The 21,380-nt window shown below is 40.4% G+C and overlaps 1 protein-coding gene across 3 annotated transcripts in view; it reads left to right on the top strand.

Annotated features, from left to right (window-relative positions):
* The window catches only part of LOC140489163 (probable ATP-dependent RNA helicase DDX17), a 38,748-nt gene extending 19,341 nt beyond the window's left edge, over positions 1-19,407 (top strand). Inside the window, exons 10-13 of one of the 3 annotated variants that reach the window (XR_011963107.1) lie at positions 261-322; positions 3,328-3,387; positions 3,565-4,027; positions 10,162-10,313. Coding sequence is in view for 2 of the 3 variants with exons in the window: in XM_072588395.1 (XP_072444496.1) it covers positions 261-322; positions 3,328-3,387; positions 10,162-10,395; positions 15,522-16,153 (988 nt within the window). In the remaining variant the exon portion in view is untranslated. Of the gene's footprint in view, positions 1-260; positions 323-3,327; positions 3,388-3,564; positions 10,396-15,521 lie in introns of those variants that run through there. The other 2 variants (XM_072588395.1, XM_072588396.1) reach the window with 2 other exon arrangements.
* The last annotated feature ends 1,973 nt before the right edge of the window (positions 19,408-21,380 follow it).

The raw sequence follows: 21,380 nt of genomic DNA, 5'->3' as shown, positions 1-21,380 counted from the left end.
TTTTGATATTTTAGTGAGAGCTTATTAATTGACGCACAGCACTGTAACTTGGATGAATGGATAAGACGTACCAGGGTATAGAGACTGTGGAGCAGTTCAACTATTGTGCTTTCCAGACTGAGTAGCATTTGTGCCAGGGAAACCCAAGAGGGCAAGTGCAGACCTGCTTTCAGAAGGAATTGACTTGTGGGTGGCTCCAGAATATGGTGACAACCTTTTTTTTTGCCTTTTTAAAGCCTTGCTCCTTTTCATTCTTGTAGGTGGCCAGCAATGTGCATTCATGGAGATAAAAGTCAGCCTGAGAGAGACTGGGTCCTAAATGGTAAAAATGGATGTCTTTTTCATGTTACAAGCAAGAGTTTTTTTATGTAATTAATAACTTAGTGTTGTTTTAGTATTATGAATTTCAGTTACTCAAATGAATTGTAGTATTTAGGTTTCTAATCATTTTCGACGTTATCAATGAATCCCAGTTTCAAGACAGATGTGAACTCCCTAAAGACCATTATGAGAACCGATAACACAAAAAGACCTTTGGTTCAACCCATTCTTTCCACAGTTGATTTAGTTTCTTTAACTCCTTGAAGCTACTGTGTAAACACTCCTCAGTCCCTAAAAGGTGGCCATCAGAGTTTTGAAAGTGCAATCAGCAGCCTCTAGATCTGCTGAATGAAGCTAAGTCCTGATTTGCTTGCATTCACTGGCAACAGAGGGTGAGATTGGGGGGTCAAAGGAGAAAGATGCTTTGGTGAGTTCAGTGGGGTGGAGGAGGGTTGTATAGATGATCGATTGTATCGTTGCCCAACCTCGTCATCTACTGTAAACTGACTTTCCATTTTACTTATCCAAATTGTATCCTTTCACACTTTGCCATGCTGATCGCCAGAGGCTATGCTTCTCCACTCTCAGCATTCAGCCTGTCATCCAAAAGGCCATAACTAAGCATTTTAAGTTTTAGAACATAGAAGAATACAGCGCAGTACAGGCCGTTTGGCCCTCGATGTTGCACCGATCCAAGCCCACCTAACCTACACTAACCCACTATCTTCCATATGCCTATCCAATGCCTGCTTAAATGCCCATAAAGAGGGAGAGTCCACCACTGCTACTGGCAGGGCATTCCATGAACTCGCAACTCGCTGAGTAAAGAACCTACCCCTAACATCTATCCTATACATACCACCCCTTAATTTAAAGCTGTGCCCCCTCGTAATAGCTGACTCCATACGTGGAAAAAGGTTCTCACGGTCAACCCTATCTAAACCCCTAATCATCTTGTACACCTCAATCAAGTCACCCCTAAACCTTCTTTTCTCCAATGAAAACAACCCCAAGTGCCTCAGCCTTTCCTCATATGATCTAGAACATAGAACAGTACAGCACAGAACAGGCCCTTCAGCCCACGATGTTGTGCCGACCATTGATCTTCATATGAGGTAAACCTAATGTACGAACTCTCAAATTTCTGTGACCATATACATGTCCAGCAGTCTCTTAAATATCCCCAATGACCTCGCTTCCACAACTTCTGGCAACGCATTCCATGGCACGCTCAACTCTCTGCGTAAAGAACCCGCCTCTGACATCCCTGCTATACTTGCCGCCAAACAGCTTAAAACTATGACCCCTCATGTTAACAATTTCTGCCCTGGGAAAAAGTTTCTGGCTATCAACTCTATCTATGCCTCCCATTATCTTGTACACCTCAATTAGGCCCCCTGTCTTGCTGTTTTTTTCCAATGAAAAAAGTCCGAGCTCAGTCAATCTCTCTCCGTAAGATAAGCCCTCCATTCCAGGCAGCATCCTGGTAAACCTCCTCTGCACCCTCTCCAAAGCATTCATCTCTTTCCTATAATAGGGCGACTAGAACTGGACGCAGTATTCCAAGTGCGGTCTAACCAAAGTTTTATAGAGCTGCAACAAGATCTCACGGCTCTTAAACTCAATCCTCCCGTTAATGAAAGCCAAAACACCATATTTTTTCTTCACAACCCTGTCCACCTGGGTGGCAATTTTAAGGTATCTATGTACCTGCACACCAAGATCCCGCTGTTCCTCCACACTGCCAAGAATCCTGTCTTTAATCCTGTGCTCTACTTACAAGTTCGACCTTCCAAAATGCATCACTTTGCATTTATTCAGGTTGAATTCCATCTGCCACCTCTCAGCCCATCTCTGCATTCTGTCAATGTCACGCTGCAGCCTACAACAGTCCTCTATACTGTCAACAACACCTCCAACCTTTGTGTTGCCTGCAAACTTGCTAACCCATCCTTCAATCTCCTCATCCAAGTCATTAATTAAAATTACAAAGAGTAGAGGCCCAAGAACAGAGCCCTGTGAAACACCACTCACCACTGACTTCCAGGCAGAATATTTTCCTTCCACTACCACATGCTGTCTTCTGTTGACCAGCCAATTCTGTATCCAGACAGCTAAATTTCCCTGTATCCCATTCCTCCTGACCTTCTGGACGAGCCTACCATGGGGAACCTTATCAAATGCCTTACTGAAGTCCATATACACAACATCCACCACTCGACCCTCATCAACTTGTCTAGTAACTACTTGTTTGTAGTATCTACAAACTTCATAATGCTACTTCCTGCATAATAGTCTACTTCATTTACAAAAGTTGAGAAGAATATGAACTGAAAACTATCCCTTGTGTAACACTTACTATGTGGGGGAAAAAAATTATCCATCTATCTCAATTACTCTACTACTTTCTGATTAACTCCATGTACCTCCATCTATTAATAAATTTCTTGTATGACGTTTTGTTAGATGCCTCCTTAAAATCCTATATGTATTTGTACAGCACTGTCTTTCCTCGACTGTTTTCCCCCACATTGCTAAAGTAGCTGCTGCTTGTAGCTCCCTTATACCAAGAGATCTATCATGCTATGCCACACTCCTCTGTCTTGTGCCATCCTATCATATCTGCAACTGCTTTTTGACATCCATTATCCCAACTATGCTTAGATTGACACTCTTTCTGCACCCCTTGACGTTGTCCTCTAGAAGAGATTTCTATAGCTTTTTAACTTTGAACAAATGGTCAAACTGGTGACATTTTCTTCTTTGGGTATCACTCTTTTTAGAGTTCTTTTTGCTCTTGCAATTCCTCTTTTGTGAAATTTTTTTTGATATGTGTTTTTGAGCTCGTATGGCAGCATACAAGTATTTAACGTTTTCAATTGCTTGTAAATAATTTACACATAAAATGAATTGAGTTGAGCTTCCAGTATATTGAAGGAATGAGAAGAGATTATATGGTTTTACACATAGCGTTTGTAATGAAGTGCTTTTCTCCTATTCCTGCAGAATTCCGATCCGGAAAGGCACCAATCCTTATTGCAACTGATGTTGCATCTCGAGGTCTAGGTTTGTACTCAACTTGTTTGCAGGAAAAAGTATTACAGATCAAGCTATGAAATTGCCTAAACTGAAAGAGGAAAGCGATATTTAAAGTGACGTAGTGTGATTTCCCCACCATCTTGAGCTTTTTAAATAAGTGACTTATTTTTGTTTTTTAAAATGTCTCTTTGTTTTTGTATTAAGGTACAGGCCTGCGGCAAGGCCTAGGCATGACAAAACGAGCACCAAGAGGGAGAGGAGATATCCATCTACCGCCACCTACATAAACCAAGCTTAGCCTTACCGTGTGGGGTCTTAACCCCTATGCACTGGGCTGGCTGTCCCAAATTTGGGGTCTTCGGATAATGTTTACCCCGACTTCTGTTATCCAGCTCGCCCTGGCACTGTCTGGTTCAACCTCTGCAGCGGACTGGTTCGTTAAATAAATAGGGTCTTCAGATAATGTTTTTTCCAACTGACTGAATATCCAGCTTGTCCTGGCCTTGTGGGGTTCAAGCCCTGCTCCAAGCCATCTTATTGGAGAGAATACTTAGGGGACTTCATAGATATTGACTTGCCCATCAAACCAGCATAGCCTAGCAATGAGGCAATAAGGCTCTGTACTACCCGAGTTCACCTATCAACCAGGATACTATACAGGTTCCAGGTAATCTTACCCATCTTAGTCAGATGGTGTACAGTGGGGTCCAGCTGAATTTATGGCTCTGTGCACAGTCTGGGCACATTTAGTTGAGATTTCTGGATACATGTTAAATGTTGCCCCTTACTTGATGAGAGATATTCCAAAAATGGGCACATGTATTCAAGTGTACTTCTGAGAGGTCAGTAGACATAGTACACTTAACCATAAGGCTGTTTAATAGCTGGTGTAAATTTGTTCTGTGACTCCAGAATTCCTTTTGAAAGTGGAGCACTGAACCTTTTGGATACTTTATTTATCAGTATTCACTCTATGAAATCTGGACTTCAATTACAGAAACTTCTATTACTGCTATATTCTGGATTCCACTTGCATAACATCAGCTGTTGCCCTCAGTTATGCTAGAGTTGTTGATGAGGTTTGAGTCATTATTATGATCCAAACAGAAACTATTGTTTTGTGTAATGTATGTGAAAGATTGCATGGGTACCTGTTAGAAGTTTGGACCCTGCAGTTGCGTGATCCAGATGCAGGAAAGCCTTGCCTTTTGAAGTATTTTTTTAATGGCAATTGTGTTGTTCAGGTGCTGCATTTGTTTTCCTGGCACATCTAACACTGTGTTAGATTAATAACAAGGGGCAATAGAAATTGTGCTAATGTGCTCCCTGATTGTGCACATGTAGAGTACCCTTATTGCACTAGAAGCACTTAAAGAGCCCACATTTGAAAGAGATTAATGTAAACTGCTTTTGAATGTAGCAGTGAGGCAGGCTGAACCCTTGATTTGTGGGCATCCTATGGCTAATGGGCTTTGAAACCAGTTACAAATAGATTTGTTGTCTAAGGGATACAACTTAATTCTGTGTATCCCCAGCTTGGTCTGAAAGAGCCTGTTTAGCAATTTATCTCTTCAGTTTTCTAACAGCTGGAATTCAGTATAATTTCAGTATTTTACTGACAAAAGTGGCTTTATCTGAAACCCTGTTCATTGAAAACCAGCACAAAAGCCAGTTCCAAGATCAGAAAATTGAAAGCAGAACCAAAATTCCCTGTTAAATTCTGACATTTCCCTTGTATGATCCAAATTTGATTTACTTATAATTGGTTTACTGCTGAAACTAAGGGGCGTGTGGAATTGTCTGCTGATTAGGGGTTTCACACCAAGCACTACATTTACATGGCCGGCCAGTTCTGCACTCAAACTGTTAAGTGCCTCAGAGCTAGAAACAAATCTTTCTAGCCACTAATGGTAACACCATGCATGCACTGACAGTGGCCCACTGTTTCACACTGAGATGGACAGACTGTTCCGAAGTAACTTCCCCTTTAACGGGCACTGGTAATAAACTAGGAATTAATGGCGTATATGTTTTTGGTCTCTTTACTTTAAAGGGTTAGAAGGTTTGTTAAGTGTGGCTGTTACAAAATTAGGGCCCCTTAATGGGGAAACTCCAGATGGAACAGTTTGCTCATTCTTAGTTCATACTGCTAAAAGAAACTACTGAATCCCCGCTGGTTAGCAACAATTGCAGCCAACTGATCCATCTGCTGGATTTGTGGCTCTATTGCAATCCCTGGGGTATGGTTTCTGATGAGAACTGGAGTAACGTGGTGCAAACAGTTTACTCTCAACTACTGTGAAACCCCTACTGCCAAGCATGCCAAGTATCTCCCTCACCTTCACAGGACGTCATGTCGGGGCTTGTCCGGTAACATCTTGGGCCTGTCTGAGTTGCGCTGCCCGAAAAGCGGGTTGCAAAAAAAGTTTTTAAGGTAGGAATGAGTAGATTGCTGTTTTCTGCATTTTGCCTAGCCATTGTAGAATTTACTACAAAACAAAAAACTATTTCATGTAGGTTACAGTCTGTTTCTTGTTACCGACTGATTCTACCAGGGTGGGAAAAGTTTTGTTTTGAAACGTAATATTGTGGAGAGCCAGTAGACAATAGTTTATAAGGCCAGCTGTGAACATTGTGTTAGGGGCTTGAGGTTTTCTGGTGCGAAGCAAACTTTCTCTGTAGGGAAGTGCTAGTTGCAAGAGAATGAAATATCTGCCATGTGTTTTGATCAAATCATAGGAGCAGCAACATTTCTTAATATTTTTCCTAGTCTGCCATTAATAATGGGCTCTGAGTTTTAAAATCTGCAGTCTGTAGTGCACAGCAATCATAGCAGGGTAATATTAAAAAGCGATCAAAATAATTTTAAAGAATTTGGAAAATCTCAATTTTTATGCTCCACACTTTGTTTCTCTGTCCCTTATTCCTTAACATAGCTTTTCCTGTCTTTTGTTGCCAACTGGGAAAGAATTATCGGAGCTTCTCCATAACTTCAATGTCAGGGACATCACTTAGATCTTTCACTTGGCAATAATTTAAAAGATATAGTACACGGGCCCCTTGCATTGCTTCACATAATTATAACCTTTTGTCATGGTTTGGGTTTATCATTCTAATACCTTTTACTTCTCCACATAAAAGGCCACTGGAAAAAATGCTCCCTGTGGTTAGTTGAGTATGTGCAAGTTATCTGAAAAATACCAACCAACTAGCAGAATACCATATAATGACACTAGAGCTGATCACTAAGTGTTGGTCATACCTGAGCTCATCCTAGCACACTGTAATACAGTACTGGTGCGGTGCGTAAGATCACTCAGCTTCTTTTCAGTTCAGTTTGCAGTACCTCTAGTGTATAGTTGCAGGCAGCTCACTGACTGGCATTTAGTTATTCAGTAAACCTGTCTTGTGGCTTGCTATTGGTGTTAAGGTGCCCATTTTGGTGATCCACATTCTCCAAGCTATGGAAATAAATGTTAACATTGAAAAGTACTGTCTTCTTGTCACTTGAAGCTGGCAAGTAAGTTTGGCTGCATACTTGCAGCTTTCTGAGATGCAGACCTTTTACAGTTAAACAATGAGATCATAAAATATGGAAAGGCGGCTGTCATTTGTCAATAACTATGGATAGTAGGACACGGATGATATAAAAGCTTTTGGCTTTCACTATTGTAATAGATTTTTGTCCTTTAGGATGGGCTGTCATTTAAACCTTGCTACTTGAGATCCATATCTCTGCTGTTTGTCTGCTTCCGTCTCTATTTGATATCAATATGTGCTATAATGATTTGTTTTTCATTTTTCATGTACATTTTTCATATCTGTTTATCTCTTTACTTCTGACTGTCTATTGGGGTGAGTAGTTCAGTCACTGTAATGTTCATCCTTTTTATTTAAAATAGGAAGAGATAGCATAGTGAAACTTGAGCCCATTCTTGTAATGAGAAACAGACTTCAATAATAGTTTGTCAGTAAATTTCAAAGAAAAATATTCTGAAATGTTTAAAAGTAAAGTCTGGGATTGGGATACAGCATGGATTGGGAGTTGCCTTGTTTTTGGAGAGTGGGTTGGAGGACCTAATTTAATGACAAACTGCAGCCCTTTGGTGCCCCCTGAAAGTCGGGCTACAGAAATGTATTCAGCCATCCATCCCAGCGTGTGGGACCCCTCGCTACAAGGGAATGCTCGATGCATGCTCTCCCAGCTCCACTGCTCCCGTGTCGCAGGGCGGAGGTCGAAAGGAGACCACCAGAACCAAAGAAACGGGATTGGCTGCGGCAGTACGATGGAGGGAGTGTGCATCGGACTGGTAAATACTACTCAATACAGCAGGGAGGAAATCTGTTGTCTAGGCATCTAAAATGCAGATTGTAAAGGGTTAAGTTGTATCATTAATCTGGAATTATCACTGATATTTAAAATTATCATGCAGTTACTACTACAGTAGGAGCTAACATAGGGCGTGTTGTTGACCTTAATCATTGGAGTCTATGGGTACAGTTAAAATGTTTGTCGAAATCAGTTGCTTAAAAAAACTCAGACTAATTCCCTGCAGAAGGGCTCCTTTATAATTCAGAATCTGAACTGAAAAATGCTTGCTGCTTCAATAATTTCACGATATTGTTGGCCACTCAGCTTTGTGCCCATTCACTAAATGCGAGAATAAATTGTGGTGATTGCCAGTAGAACAGTGTAGTTTTGGTTTTAGAAGGTTGTCACAAGTAATCAGTAGTTGCACGAAGCCAAATTCCAAGCACATTCCAACTCTCCGATTCCAGGGTTGTTATAAGTTAGACATCATTGAGACCCAGTCTTCAGTATGAGATAATGAGTGCCTTGTCATTTGTAGTGTTTTGAAGCATTATAATTCTTGATCATATAAATATATATGTATACCCATAAATATTATAATCTAGCCAAGAAATTTACTTGAGAATATTGTATAGAAGATTTCTTACGTGATTACTCCATTCAGAATATTGCAGTAGAATCTGACACTTTAGTCTAAATCTAAATATGTCAGTCAATGGTCAGCTAGTCAGTGTTGTGCCAGCATTCTGGAGTGCCAGAATAGATTCTAGTGGTCAGATACCAGTGATTCGATGATAATTTCTAGCCCTAAAGAGCATTGTGAACTGAAGTTCACGTTACTGCAGCATTTAGGAATTGGAGACTTGAAGTATTCATTTACAGATCTATATTTGAAACCAGAGTTAAATAATAATTGTTATTTAAGCCAATCAAGCTCTCCGTGGGGCTTTTGGGAAATATTGGTGTGTTTTCTTATTTGACAGAGTCAGTAGCTATAACTTGAGCACCACTGTGTGCCTACATACTATGTTCAAAGTAACATCATTAGTAACTTAGCTCTTCCTGTAAATGTATCTCTGGTAGCACCATTAGCTGTTATTTTGTTTAGTATGGTGCCTGGGGAAGTGTTGTATATGTTGACATTTGGTACTGGAGAGTTATTCTCATTTTATCCTTTATTGCTAAATGACCGGGCTCCTTGTTTTCAGGAGTGCTTTAATCTGTAATTTAAATTTAATTTTAACTTAATTTAAACTGTACTCTAGTATCAAATAGTACAATAAATCTAAGTTTACTGGACTTTGTGTAGCAATTTGTTTTTCCCCCAAAGTAAAAGTCTGAGCTTATTTGACTGAAGCAAGAGTGAGGAAATCTTTGTTATTCGTATATCCTTCCTGCAAGGGTGTTGGGTTAGTCACTTTTCAAAGTTAAGATTGTTTGTTTGATTTTGTTTGAAGGTATTGGTGGTTAATGGCAGGTTAGGATTTTAGTCTGAAGTTTGTGAACTGTTATATTAAAAACTGAAGTTTCAGGGTTTTGTGAGCAAGATATTCAGATCCAGCAAATGTCCACTGTGAGATACGCCCTGCCATATAAGTTCTGTGATTCCATTGGTACTTAGAGGACACTTGTTCTTGTGTTGTTTCTTTCATGGCATGAAAGTGGGATGCAGAATAGTACAATTATAACAAGCTTCGCCAATATTGGAAAGGGATTTGTGCAGGACGGGTCATGTTCCATCTATTTTTGTGGAACTAACTCCCTCTTTCTTGTCTGTCTTTGGATCAGCCACTGTTACATCTACAGGCTTGTCAAAGCTCAGCTATTTCTTTAACAGTTTTTGTTTGAGCTGTGTCTACGATACAAGAAGTTGGATAGAGATCAGGTCCTGTAAAAGTTTAAAATACCTTGTTTTTGATTATGTAAAACGGTAATGCACAGCCTTTCTTGATTGAACCAGATTTATCTGCATCTCCTTTAGAAGTTAAAGCTGGTGAACGGAGCACTTACAGGCCTGAAAATGTGTTAAAATTGATGTGCAATGATGTCTAGTTTTCCCAAATACATAAGCTCTAAGTCAAGAACTTAACTAAAGAGAAGCAATGCGTCCCAGAAACTAATGGTCTGTGTTCTGGAGCAATGTGTTTTGAGAATTCCAGTTGATTTTCTGGTTGGTAGATTGGTGGATCTGCTCTCCTGAGAGAGATATGTGCACTATAAGTAGTTCAGAAAAAGCTGTTTTATGTTTGTGCTCCCTGTCCTGCTGTTTGATATGTGAAGTTTCCAAGCATGGTGTGGGTTTTTAAAACTCTGCATGTGATGGGGATCTGCATATGCAGTATAGTAGCATAAACTGTAAAGGTACTTGTACTCGAATCTTTGTTTTAACTGATCTCTTTCTACCTGGCTGTTGTGGTGTGCTGTTTGTGCTGCTTCAATTTGGCACATTCCCCATCTCTCCACACCACACTGCAACTCTGCTTTTACAGATGTGGAAGACATCAAATTTGTCATCAATTACGACTATCCCAATTCCTCTGAGGACTATGTACATCGCATTGGCCGTACAGCACGCAGTACTAATAAAGGCACGGCCTACACCTTCTTCACACCAGGCAACGTGAAACAAGCTAGGGAGCTGATCAAAGTGCTGGAAGAGGCCAATCAAGCCATTAACCCAAAACTCTTACAACTTGTTGATCATGGGAGAGGAAGCGGAAGAGGTAACTGAATTCTTTAATTTCTCATTTTTCTACTGGTGGGGCACTTCACTAGACCAGATCCTGTTAAAAGCTGATTCCTGAACACTAGCTTCCATGTAGCGAACCTGGGATCGGGAACTCAGGTCATTTTAGGAATGTCATTGCTGAGACACTTGTAGAAGGGGCGAATGTCAAATGTTTATTTCAAAATCATTAATCCGTGTTTAAGATGCTTGCTTGTCTTCCTTTTAATAGGCAGTGCCCCTTAGTTAAAACTACCTCATTATCGTGAATGTACACTGTTTTATCCTCTTGCATCTTCCAATCACTGATTACACTCAAGCCAAGATCTGAGCTCTGATTTTTAACACTTTTTCCTGTCATTTCTTGCTCTCAGTCCTTTACCTTGAACACTTTAGCCAAATAGGCAAATGGGTGGCAGGCATGGTAAGCCTTTCTAAATCTGCAAGTGTGTGGAAATCAAATCTGGATACCGAACTTTTAGAAAGATCTTGTGGCCTGGGACAGGGTACAAAAGTAAATGTGCTGGAATGGAACAAAGTTGTGGAATAGTAGTTATTTGGAGGATTAAAGAATATGGGATTGTTCTATTAAAAGTAGAAAAGACTGAGATGCTTGAATTGAGGTATTCAAATTAACCAGTAGTTTTGACAGAATAACATAAAGTCATAGAACACAGAAATAGGTCCTTTTAGCCCATCATGTTTGCTCCCATCAAAAACAATCACCTAACTATTCGCCTCTCATTTTCCAGAACTTGGCCTACAGCTTTGGTATCGCCCGTGGACATCTAATACAACTTAATGTTATGAGGGTTTATGTCTCTCTATCACCCTCTCTATAAGCAGTGAGTTCCAAATTCCCACCACCCTCTGGGTGATTTTTTTTTGCTTCACGTTTCTTCTGAACCTTCTGCCCTTACTTAAAACTATGCCCTTTGATTATTGATCCCTCAGTCAAGGAGAAAAGTTTCTTCCTGTCATAATTGCCCTTCATAATTTGAATACATCTCAATCATGTTCCCTTTCCATCTCCTTCTCTGGCTGTTGAGAAAACAAACCAATCTCCAGGCCAGGCAACTTTCTGGTAAATCTTCTCTGCACCCTCTCCAGTGCTATCAAATCCCCTCCATAATGTGGATTCTGTATACTACATTCTGTACACACAATATTCCAACTGTGGTCTAACTAACATTTTATATAATTCCAACATAGGCTCCATGCACTTAAACTCTAGGGCTTGATTAATGAAGGCAAGTATACCATACAGCCTCTTGATTGCTATTCTCCATCTGTCCTCCTACCTTAAGAGACATTGACACTAAGGATCCTCTGACACTCTGTGCTTCCCAGGATCCTGTTGTTCATCAATATTCCTTGCCTTGTTTGTCTTAGCCAAGTGCTTCACCTCTCACTTCTCCAATTGAATTCCATTGATAAGCTATCACCTGATGGAGTGTCACTCCGAAAGCTAGTGTGCTTCCAATTAAACCTGTTGGACTAAACCTGGTGTTGTGTGATTTTTAACATTGATCAACTGATCAGCCTATCTGACCAACCCGTCTAAACCTTCCTGTAATCTTAGGCTAGCCTCCTCACTATTTACCACTGCACCAATTTTTGCATTATCTGCAGACTGGTAACCTTCCAACATTCAAGTCTGAATTATTTATATGAAGCACAAATAGCAAGAACTTCAACTTTAATCCCTGTGGAACACCACTGGACACAGAATTCCAGTCAGAAAACAGTCTCTGCTTCCTGCCACTTAGCCAGTTGTTGATCCAATTTGTCAAATTCCATTGGATCCCATGGGCTCTTGCCTTTGCTATCAGTCTCCCATACAAAATCTTAACAAGTCCCAAGTAGATGATGTCAAAAGCATTGCCCTCGTCTACGAGGTTGGTCACCTCTTTAAAAAAAAATTAAATCAAGTTGGTCATTCATGTCCTCTTAACAAAACCGTACTGACTCTTCTCGATTAATCCCTGCCTCTCCAAATGAAGATTAACTGTTTTTCTTGTTCCATCTTGTACATTCTGTACTCTTGTAGGACTTCTGCTGTTTTGAGCATTTGATATCTGCCATAAGCCTCTCTCTTCTCTTAGTTCAATGTAATATTGCTCAATAGCCAATAATTCATAAAATTTGTTTTGTGCTTTTTCTTTAATGGAAGACATTGTCTCTACACTCAGTATTCCTTTCAAGTTGTAACTGGAGGGCACAGAATAAGTGACTAAAATAAAAGGATGTGATTAGGTATTTTTCTTGCACCATCAGTTATGATCTGGAACACTACCTGAAGTAGAAGTTATAGCAGAAGTTTTTCTAAAGAGCAAATTTGTAAGACCTTGAAATAGAGCACACAACATGCTGTAAGTGCTTTGAAAGAATTCAGCTCTTGTGTGAGGATGCTAGTGGCTGCTATGAGATTAGATAACCAGATAGAATATCAAGTGGAAGAATACACGTTCAACTGAAAAATGCTGCAATTTGCATCAGCAGAACCTAGGTATTCAAATACTTAACTAAAAGTGTGAATGCAGATAGATGTAACCATCAAATATGTCACATGTTTTATGGAGTTACCATAAGGAGCCCTCTTGTAGCAAAATGGTAGTGGCTCAGCAGTTAAGAACATCTCTGAGCAGGTTGAATAAGAATGCAGGTTAAGCAACAGTACTAGTGCTAGAAAGTAAGAAATAAATGTCCCTTTGAAGATCATGGATGCAGCAGGACAATGCCAGCGATTGTTAATGAAGGAGGAGTGGCAAGTAGCTAATGTTGATTCCCTGTTCAAGAGGGGAAATAGGGATAATCCAGGAAAAATTAGACCGGAGAGTCACATTGGTGGTTGGGAAGCTATTGGAGAGAATATGTGCATTTGGAAAAGCATGGCCTAATTAGGGACACTCAGCATGGCTTTGTGCAAGGCAGGTCATGTCTTACTGATTGTCGTCACCTCAAAAAATACAAAGGTAATCGATGAGGATAGTGCAGTGGATGTTGTCTACATGGATTATACTTAGGCTTTCGACAAGTCCTTCGTGATATTCTCATCCAGAAGGTTAAGATGCGTGGGATCGAGATGCATAGATTCAGAAAGTATAGTGGTGGAAGGGTGTTTTTTCTGGCTGGACATTCGTGATGAGTGGTGTTTAGCAGGGATCTGAACTGGGACCTTTGCTGTTTGTGATATAGATAAATGATTCTGATGAAAATGTAGAGAGGGGGGTGAGTGAGTGCCTTTTTAGGCAATATAAAGATATGGGGGGGTTGTGGATAGTGTAGAAGGTTGTCAAAGGATACAGATGTATATAGATCAGATAAGGGTGGAGAAATGGCAGGTGGTGATTAATCTGGATAAGCGTGAGGTGCTGAACTTTGGGAGGTCAAATGTTAAGGAAACATATACAGTTAATAGCAGGACCCTGAACAGAGGGATCTTGGGGTTCAAGTCAATAGCTACCTGAAGGTGGCCACAGCAGTAGATACGGTAGTTAAGAAGGCGTATGCTGTGCTGGTTTGGGAATTGAGTATAAGAGTCAGGATGTTATGTTGCAGTTTTATAAGATTTTGGTTAGGCCATGCTTAAGAGTATTGCATTCACTTCTGGTTACCACATTACAGGAATAATGTGGAGGCTTTGGTTTACCAGAATGTGGCCTGGTATGACGCTAGTAAAACTCAGGTTGTTTTCTCTTGAGCAGTGGAGGCTGAGGGGAGACTTCATAGAAGTCTATGAAATTGAGATGTACGGATAGGTAGTCAGAATCTTTTTTTCCAGAGATGAAATGCCTAATTCTAAGAAGTATGCATTTAAGGTGAGAAGGGGAGAGTTCAAAGGAGGTGTGAGGGGCAAATATTTTACACTGGTAGGAGTGTAGAACACACTGTTCGGGGTAGAGGCAGCTATAATAGGCGTTTAAGGGATGTTTAGATGAGCATGTGAATATGCAAGAAGTGGAGGGATATGGACGAAGGACAGGCAGAAGGGATTTGTTTAATTTGGCGTCATGTTAGGCACAACATCGTAGACCAAGTGCTGAACTTCTCAGTGTTCAAAGACTGATGTAGAGGTTTTTAATTGTCTAGAATTTTAACAGTACATAACCACCTTCTGGTTGAAGGATCAGTGATGTCCTTAATTATAAATTGTCACTGATGAGAGGAGAATTTTCAAAACACAGATATTGTTCAGTGAAAGAAGAAAATCTTCTTTTGGTTCACATTCTGCCTGTAGCACAATATGGGAGTGGAACTGTTGATTGATTAGTTGTTGCGAGATTGATGGTGTTGAGGTATTGAGTGGGGCAGGGCATCATTAATTTGAGATTGCAGCAGAGAGAGGAGGTCAAAAAGGCCTTCTATGCTGTAATATAAATCTCTGGTTCAGTACAACAACTTCCGTCTTGAAAGATTTCTCCTTATTTCCAAGGAGACCTGACTAATGTCGGACTGGCGATGACTTTGTGAATACCAGAACAGATTGTTCAAAATTAAATTCCCTTAACTTTTTCCTCCAAATGTTAGCTGTTGCACTGAGACAGTGAAATGGTTTTGAATAAAAGCTCTTGAAATACTGTTCTGCCCAATTTCAGAAGTGAAAATTTTAATATTTGCAGCTTTCTGTAGCTTCAGTTTGACCATAATTTTGGATTTGAAACCTTTTTTTTGTTCAATTTATTACAGGATTTTCCGAGTAATCTTACATTTGTCCAGAAGGTAAAAGGGGGAAGAGCTGTAATACATGGTGCTGTAAATATATAGGACACACACTCAGTTCCCTGCATATGCAGAGTGAGAGGTTCCTCACTGAATAAGATGGGTCTCTATGCTGGACTGCACTCACACAAATTACTATGGCAACCTGTCAAGAGGTTTCGAGCCTTTCACCTGAATGGTTTATTGTGTGACCTGAGAGAATATGCTTCATTAGGTGGACAGAGGGGAGGAGAAAGTTACCTACATCTTTATTGTAAATTTGAGGCGAATGTATGTGGTCAAATCGGGTATTTCATTCAGCAACAAGAGATGGAATAATTTTTTCCAATGTGGATGTGTTATACAGATGTGCAATTTAATTCTAATTCACTAAGCATGTTTCTATTCCCCCCCCCACTCTAGGAGGCCGCTCTCGTTACCGGCCCACTGGCTCCAACCCTAACACCATGTACAGAGACGATCGTGACAGAGGCCGCAGCCGGGCTTTTAGAGATCTCGATGGGGATCGCAGAGACAGGGGAGATGGGGGCAGGTTTGGGAGCCAGAGAGATACCCGAGACAGTGGCGGTCCATTGAGTAAGCAGAGTTTCCGATCTGCACAGACCAACAATTTTGGGACCCCTGTGTATGGCCAACAGTCAGTCCAGTATCCAAATTTTACCCAAAGTGGGCTGTACGGGGGGACTAACCAAAGCACATATGGGGCTGTAACTCAAGCAGGATTTGGGAAAACGGGTACCTTCCAAAGTTCAAGTGCAGGGAGCAGTTACAGTACCTCCGGTTATGGTACTGCTGCCCAAAGCACGGCTTATGGTTCAAGTAATTATAGTGCTTCATCCACTGCCACTGCAGGGCGAACCCCACAGTCCTCTGCACAATTCAGGCAGAATGGGATGGGGCAGCAGCCACAGCCACTGATGTCTCAAACATATCAACAGAGCAACTCATTGTTGAGTTACATGTCCCAGGGGACCTATCAGTATGCACCACCTCCCCCACCACCACCTACATCACAGGGATCAAGCCGAAAATAAATTTGTTTTTGTAAATTTCCACTTTATTTCCCCATTTATAAGACCTAGGCATCAGCTCCATTTTCTACTGATGAGTAAAGTTTAAAGAGGATAAATAATCCAATTGCATTCATGTTGACTTCATTACTATAATAGTGTGCGCAGCAAGAAGCAAACTTCCTGACGCTGATCCCACATGATCAAACATGGGCCATTGTGTCAAATGTTACTACTGACACCTACTGTAAATCCTGCTGAAGTGTAGGTTGTGTGTTAATGCTTGCAAATCATGGCCCAGTCAACCTGTCGATCACTCACTAAAATGGAAGCATCTATTGGTCAGTGTTTGAACCTTGATTCCTGCTTATCTCCGAATAAGTGTTTGAATCCTGTAGTGCCCTAGGTTCAACCACTCTCCAGAATGTTTTAAAAACCAGCTTGTTCCATTTTCAAGTGTATCCTTTAAAAGGTAGGTTTTTTGTCTGATATTCTTGTAGTGTAATTTTACCAGGACGTTCTACCAATTCTATAATTTGGCTGTAAATTGAAGCTAAAAATTCAGACTGCCCTTTTCACTGTCATAGCAAGTTTCCAGTGCAAATTAGGTTACTGTTTGTGATCTGATAAAAGAAATAAGTTGAGTCAAATGTTCAATTTTTGGAAGTCTCTATACAAACCATCAAAACTCTTTTTTTTCAATTAATGTCGCTTTTATTTTAAGTCTCTTCTAGTTTTAATTGTTTATAAACTCACGATGTGGATAAAAGCTGTTCTTAGGCATCTGTGAAATGAAGAATCAGAAAACGTTTTTGGATTCCCTCCATAACTGCAGTAACATTTCCTTGACTGCAAGATTATCAGATTGATTTGCTTTTTAGAATTCTGATCATTGTGAGAGAGTCTGACTAAATTAGCTATTGGCTGAGAAGTTTTAACATGGTTCTTAACTTGCATAGTTGAAGTGTAGAATGGTGCTGTCTGTGACTGCCAGTTTGGGCATTGAAGACTGTCCATACTTAAATGCAGGGTCACAGTGGGAGTTATTGGGTACTTATTGTATCATAAAGTGCAATCTAAATAAAATTAACATCTATTTGGAACAGCCCATAGCATTGAGAAATAAGAACAGCTTCTCAGTAAAAGAGATTCCAAAACAGTGACAGTGAATTGTCTCTTTCTACTTGCATCCTTTACCCCCAATCTCTTGGGTTTTCACAAAGCTCGCTTCAGTTGCCAAAATGAAGTGAATAGTCATGTCCTTTTCATGCAAGCAATGAGATGTGGTTCATGTCAGTACTATAACTTGGATTTTAAAATAGAATTGATTTCTGATGGTTTAAATTTAACAGGTGAAAATATTGAACTATTACTCAACTACTTTCTTGTGGTCACAAGCTTGTTATTCTGCTATCTACGAAGACTATTGCTTAACAGTAAAAAGGGGAGCTATCCTTCACCAGCTGCCAATACACCAAACAACAGATGACTGGAAGTTGCAGTGTTGTTGGGTGCAATCTGATGCTTTAGGCTACTGTTCAATATTTTCCATACATGGGTAGAAGTGGATTCTTCCTGTTCTGTTGATTTGAGGATTTTTTAAACCAATTTCCTTGTTGTTTAATGATTGGCCAGTTTACATACTGCTTAGTATTCATAACAGTAGGTTTTTTTTCAAATATTTGAGTGCTGGATTATCATTAAAGGTAGGTGTTTAATAAATGAACTCATTAAATGTAAAAGTCAATTTTCTTTCTGAGGCATTGTACAGAATATGTAGCTGATCATTTTAAATTCTCAAACCATGTTTTTATTTGAGGTTCAGTTAGTAGGATTGCAACAGTAAAGCTTCACGATTGCTTTCCTAGGTTTTCCTCAGGTCCAAATGTCATCACAAACCACACTGTTAATGAGGTACAAACATTTTGGAGCTTTAAGTTGAGACCAACCAAACTGTTTGCCCTGAAAGGGGGAAGTCTTTGTGGTTACCATCAGCTGTAATGCTATGTTCTGTAGCCAAGTTGTTTGATGTAATTTGAATGACCTGTACCATCTCTCAGTGCTTGCATTGTTTTGCACTTGATTAGTAATGTCATTCCTGTTAATAAAACTTGAACTTTCCCCTTTGTTTACTGTGAATCTGTTTTGTTTGATATTGCAGTGCATGTTGTATATGTGTTGATTAAAATTGCTGTTGGAATATCTGTCAGTGCTGCTGACCTAATGTGGGGAGCTTGGAGGTTAGATTCAATTCCTGGAATGTGCCTTTTTGTTACTGGTGACATCAGGTTATCAGCTACAGTGTCAAACTGCCAATCATGCAGGTGCTTCAGTTTTTCAGATGCTATTCTTGACACAGGCATTATAAAGGTTTTCTGTTCTGGGGACAATGAAGCAGGTGAAGAGACCGTGATGGTAACTTTAATTTCATTGCCAGCAAGCCTTCCTTGAACTTCTCTCGGTCTCCCAGTAACAGAGAAGAGGCAGCCATAATGTTAGCAGTACTTTTAAAAGACATTCTCAGGCAGATTTTCCCAATCAGCAGCTTGTCAACATGAGGGTAACATTATTGCCAGCTGTTCATTAGCCATTTGGAACAAAGGTGTGTGGTCTCTCAGTGAGACACCCTTAATTCAATTTTCCCTTTCCTAACCCTCCTAGATGCTGGTCACTTTTTCATAACACCAGTTCTGGCTCTTTAGATCATTTCGTACATTATGGACGTAGTTGGGCCTTTTTGCTGAACCATTGATAGCTGACATTGCAACCGCTACGATTACCGTAAACCTAAATCCTGGATGTTTACTTTTGTCTCAATTATAGTTAATATTAATTGCTAACGTAACACTGGGAAAAGAAATAGGTAACAACTGGGCAAGCAGAATCTAGGGATAGTGACAACTTTGCAACTTGCACACTTTTTTAAATGCTTTAGATGTTCTGACAAACATTTTTTTCTTATTGCCAGGATTTAACAGTAGTACACAATCTTTGCTTTATTGACAATTGCTCAGAGATTCTGTAAGCTACGTACTTGTAGCCTGTCTGAACCTTTTTAAATCTAGGGGTCGAGTCTCAGCTTTTAAACAGTAAGAATTCTGCAGCTGGAGAAGAATTGCAGCAGTCCAAACAGATCTTGTAATTCTTCATTGTATGTAAAAGATTTCACCTTTGTGAAGTTGTACCTAGTGTCCGTCTTATTAATGTGCTATTTTGATACTGTACTGGTTTTCTTGTATTTTGTAATTCCAGTAATAAAGAGTTATTTACCAAAGACATCTTTTTGGTAACCTGTCTTCATCTGTAGATTTGCTCATAATACAAGCTGAGCAAAATCTGCTCATAATATAGAGGTAGGTGAGCAGATTTTGTTGAAGAATTGCAAGCAAAAAATGTAAAAACTCTAATCAGCTAGGTTTCTCTCAATGATGACGACCAGCTTCAGTTGGTAGAGGATTTAGTAATATTTTTGAGTCGCTATCTGGGGAACAGGAAGAGGAGATTGTAGGAGTGGATCAAAGGAAGTCTGGATTCATCCTGACTTGCTCCATAATTTGGCCATCGTGCGGAACTATCTGTTACCAATGACAGATCTATCCAGATCAATCTCTAGGATGATGATGATGATGATGACGACCAGAAGGTCTCAGAGATGACCCACACTTGAGGGTAGGCACTCATCAACATCACTTCGAAGACTGCGAAATGTTTTTCATCTGATTTCCAAACAGTTCAACCACTTCCTTCTGTTCCACAACTGAGGACCCATTGAGATGTCAGCAATCTACATTTAATTTTTTAAACGCTGTCCACATTTGAATTGTTTAGTTGCCTGGATATTTAAATTTTCTGCAAACAGTAAACTGTGTGCATTAAGTATAAAATTACTGAGTAACTGACATTCAGTGAATGAGCAAAACTAGAGTCTCATCACTAAGAATGAAACTATTGACTTTGGGTCTGAAGAAAGTAAAATGGAGGACATAAAGCTGAAAAGATGCAGCCATACAACTCATTAAACTGTCATGAACAGGTGCAAAGACAAGTCAAAAATAGGAAGACTGGCTGTCCTGACTCTTGACAATTTTTCCATCGAATCCTGCAACTTCAGATCAGAGGGGTAGCTATGGGCATCTGGATGGGCCCAACTGTTCTTGCCTGTTTGTAGAGTACGTGGAATGGTCCATCTTCCATAGCCACACCGGCACCAACCTTCCCCCCCTCCACTTTTTAACTCTGCTACATCGATGACTGTATCAGTGCAGTCTTGTGCTCCCACAAGTAGGTTGAACGGTTCGTCAACTCCACCAACACTTTCTGCCTTAACCTCAAGTACACATGGACCATCTCCGGCAACCAACTGAACATGGACATCTGTTTCAAATACACTGACTCCCACAGCTACCTTGCCTACACCTTCCTCTCTTTCTCCACCTCTTGTAAAAATGTGATCCCATACTCCTAATACCTCTGCCTCCATTGTACCTGTTCCTTGGAGGAGTAATTCCATTCCAGGACATCCTATTTGTCCTATTTTAGGGACTACAATTTCTCCTCCCATGTGATAACAATGCCCTACAGCACCTCCCTGCTACCTGCACCTCCACCCTCATACCCCACCTCTCCAACTGCAACAAGGATAGAACCCCAGTCTGCACTTTCCACCCCAGTAACAGCCAGATACAGCGCATTTATCCTGTGCCATTTTTGCCATCTACAGTCAGACCACCAAAGATATATTTCCATCTCTATCAAGATTCTACAGAAGCCATTCTCTCCATGGCTGTTACTGCCACACGAGGTGTAAAACTTTTACCTACATCTCCCCCTCCTCCAAAGGATCTTTTCATTTCTAGCAGAGACTTTCTTGCACATCAACCCACTGCATCCAGTGCTCACTATGTGGGCCCCCTCTACATTAGGGAGACAGGAAGCCAACTTGCAGAGCGTTTCAGGGAACATTTCTGGCACACACACCAAACAACTTCAACTTACCCCTCCACTACCCTGACATGCAAGTTCAAGGCTGCCTCCAATGCCGAATCAAAGTCACCCATCACCTGGAGAAAGAACGTCTCCTCTTCTGCCTTGGGAAACTTCAACCTCGTTGAATCAACTTCACTAATTTCCAAATCTCCCCTTCCCCACCTCATCCCAAATCCAACCCTCTAACTCAGCATCACCATTTTGACATGTCCATGTTCCTTCCCTCCTATCCACTCTCCGCTATCACAATCACCCCCAACCTACC

This window comes from Chiloscyllium punctatum, chromosome 18 (assembly GCF_047496795.1).
Source record: "Chiloscyllium punctatum isolate Juve2018m chromosome 18, sChiPun1.3, whole genome shotgun sequence".
Classification (NCBI taxonomy): Eukaryota; Metazoa; Chordata; class Chondrichthyes; order Orectolobiformes; family Hemiscylliidae; genus Chiloscyllium; species Chiloscyllium punctatum.
The sequence above is the reverse complement of the archived record's forward strand: the minus strand, read 5'-3'. Positions and strand labels throughout refer to the sequence as shown.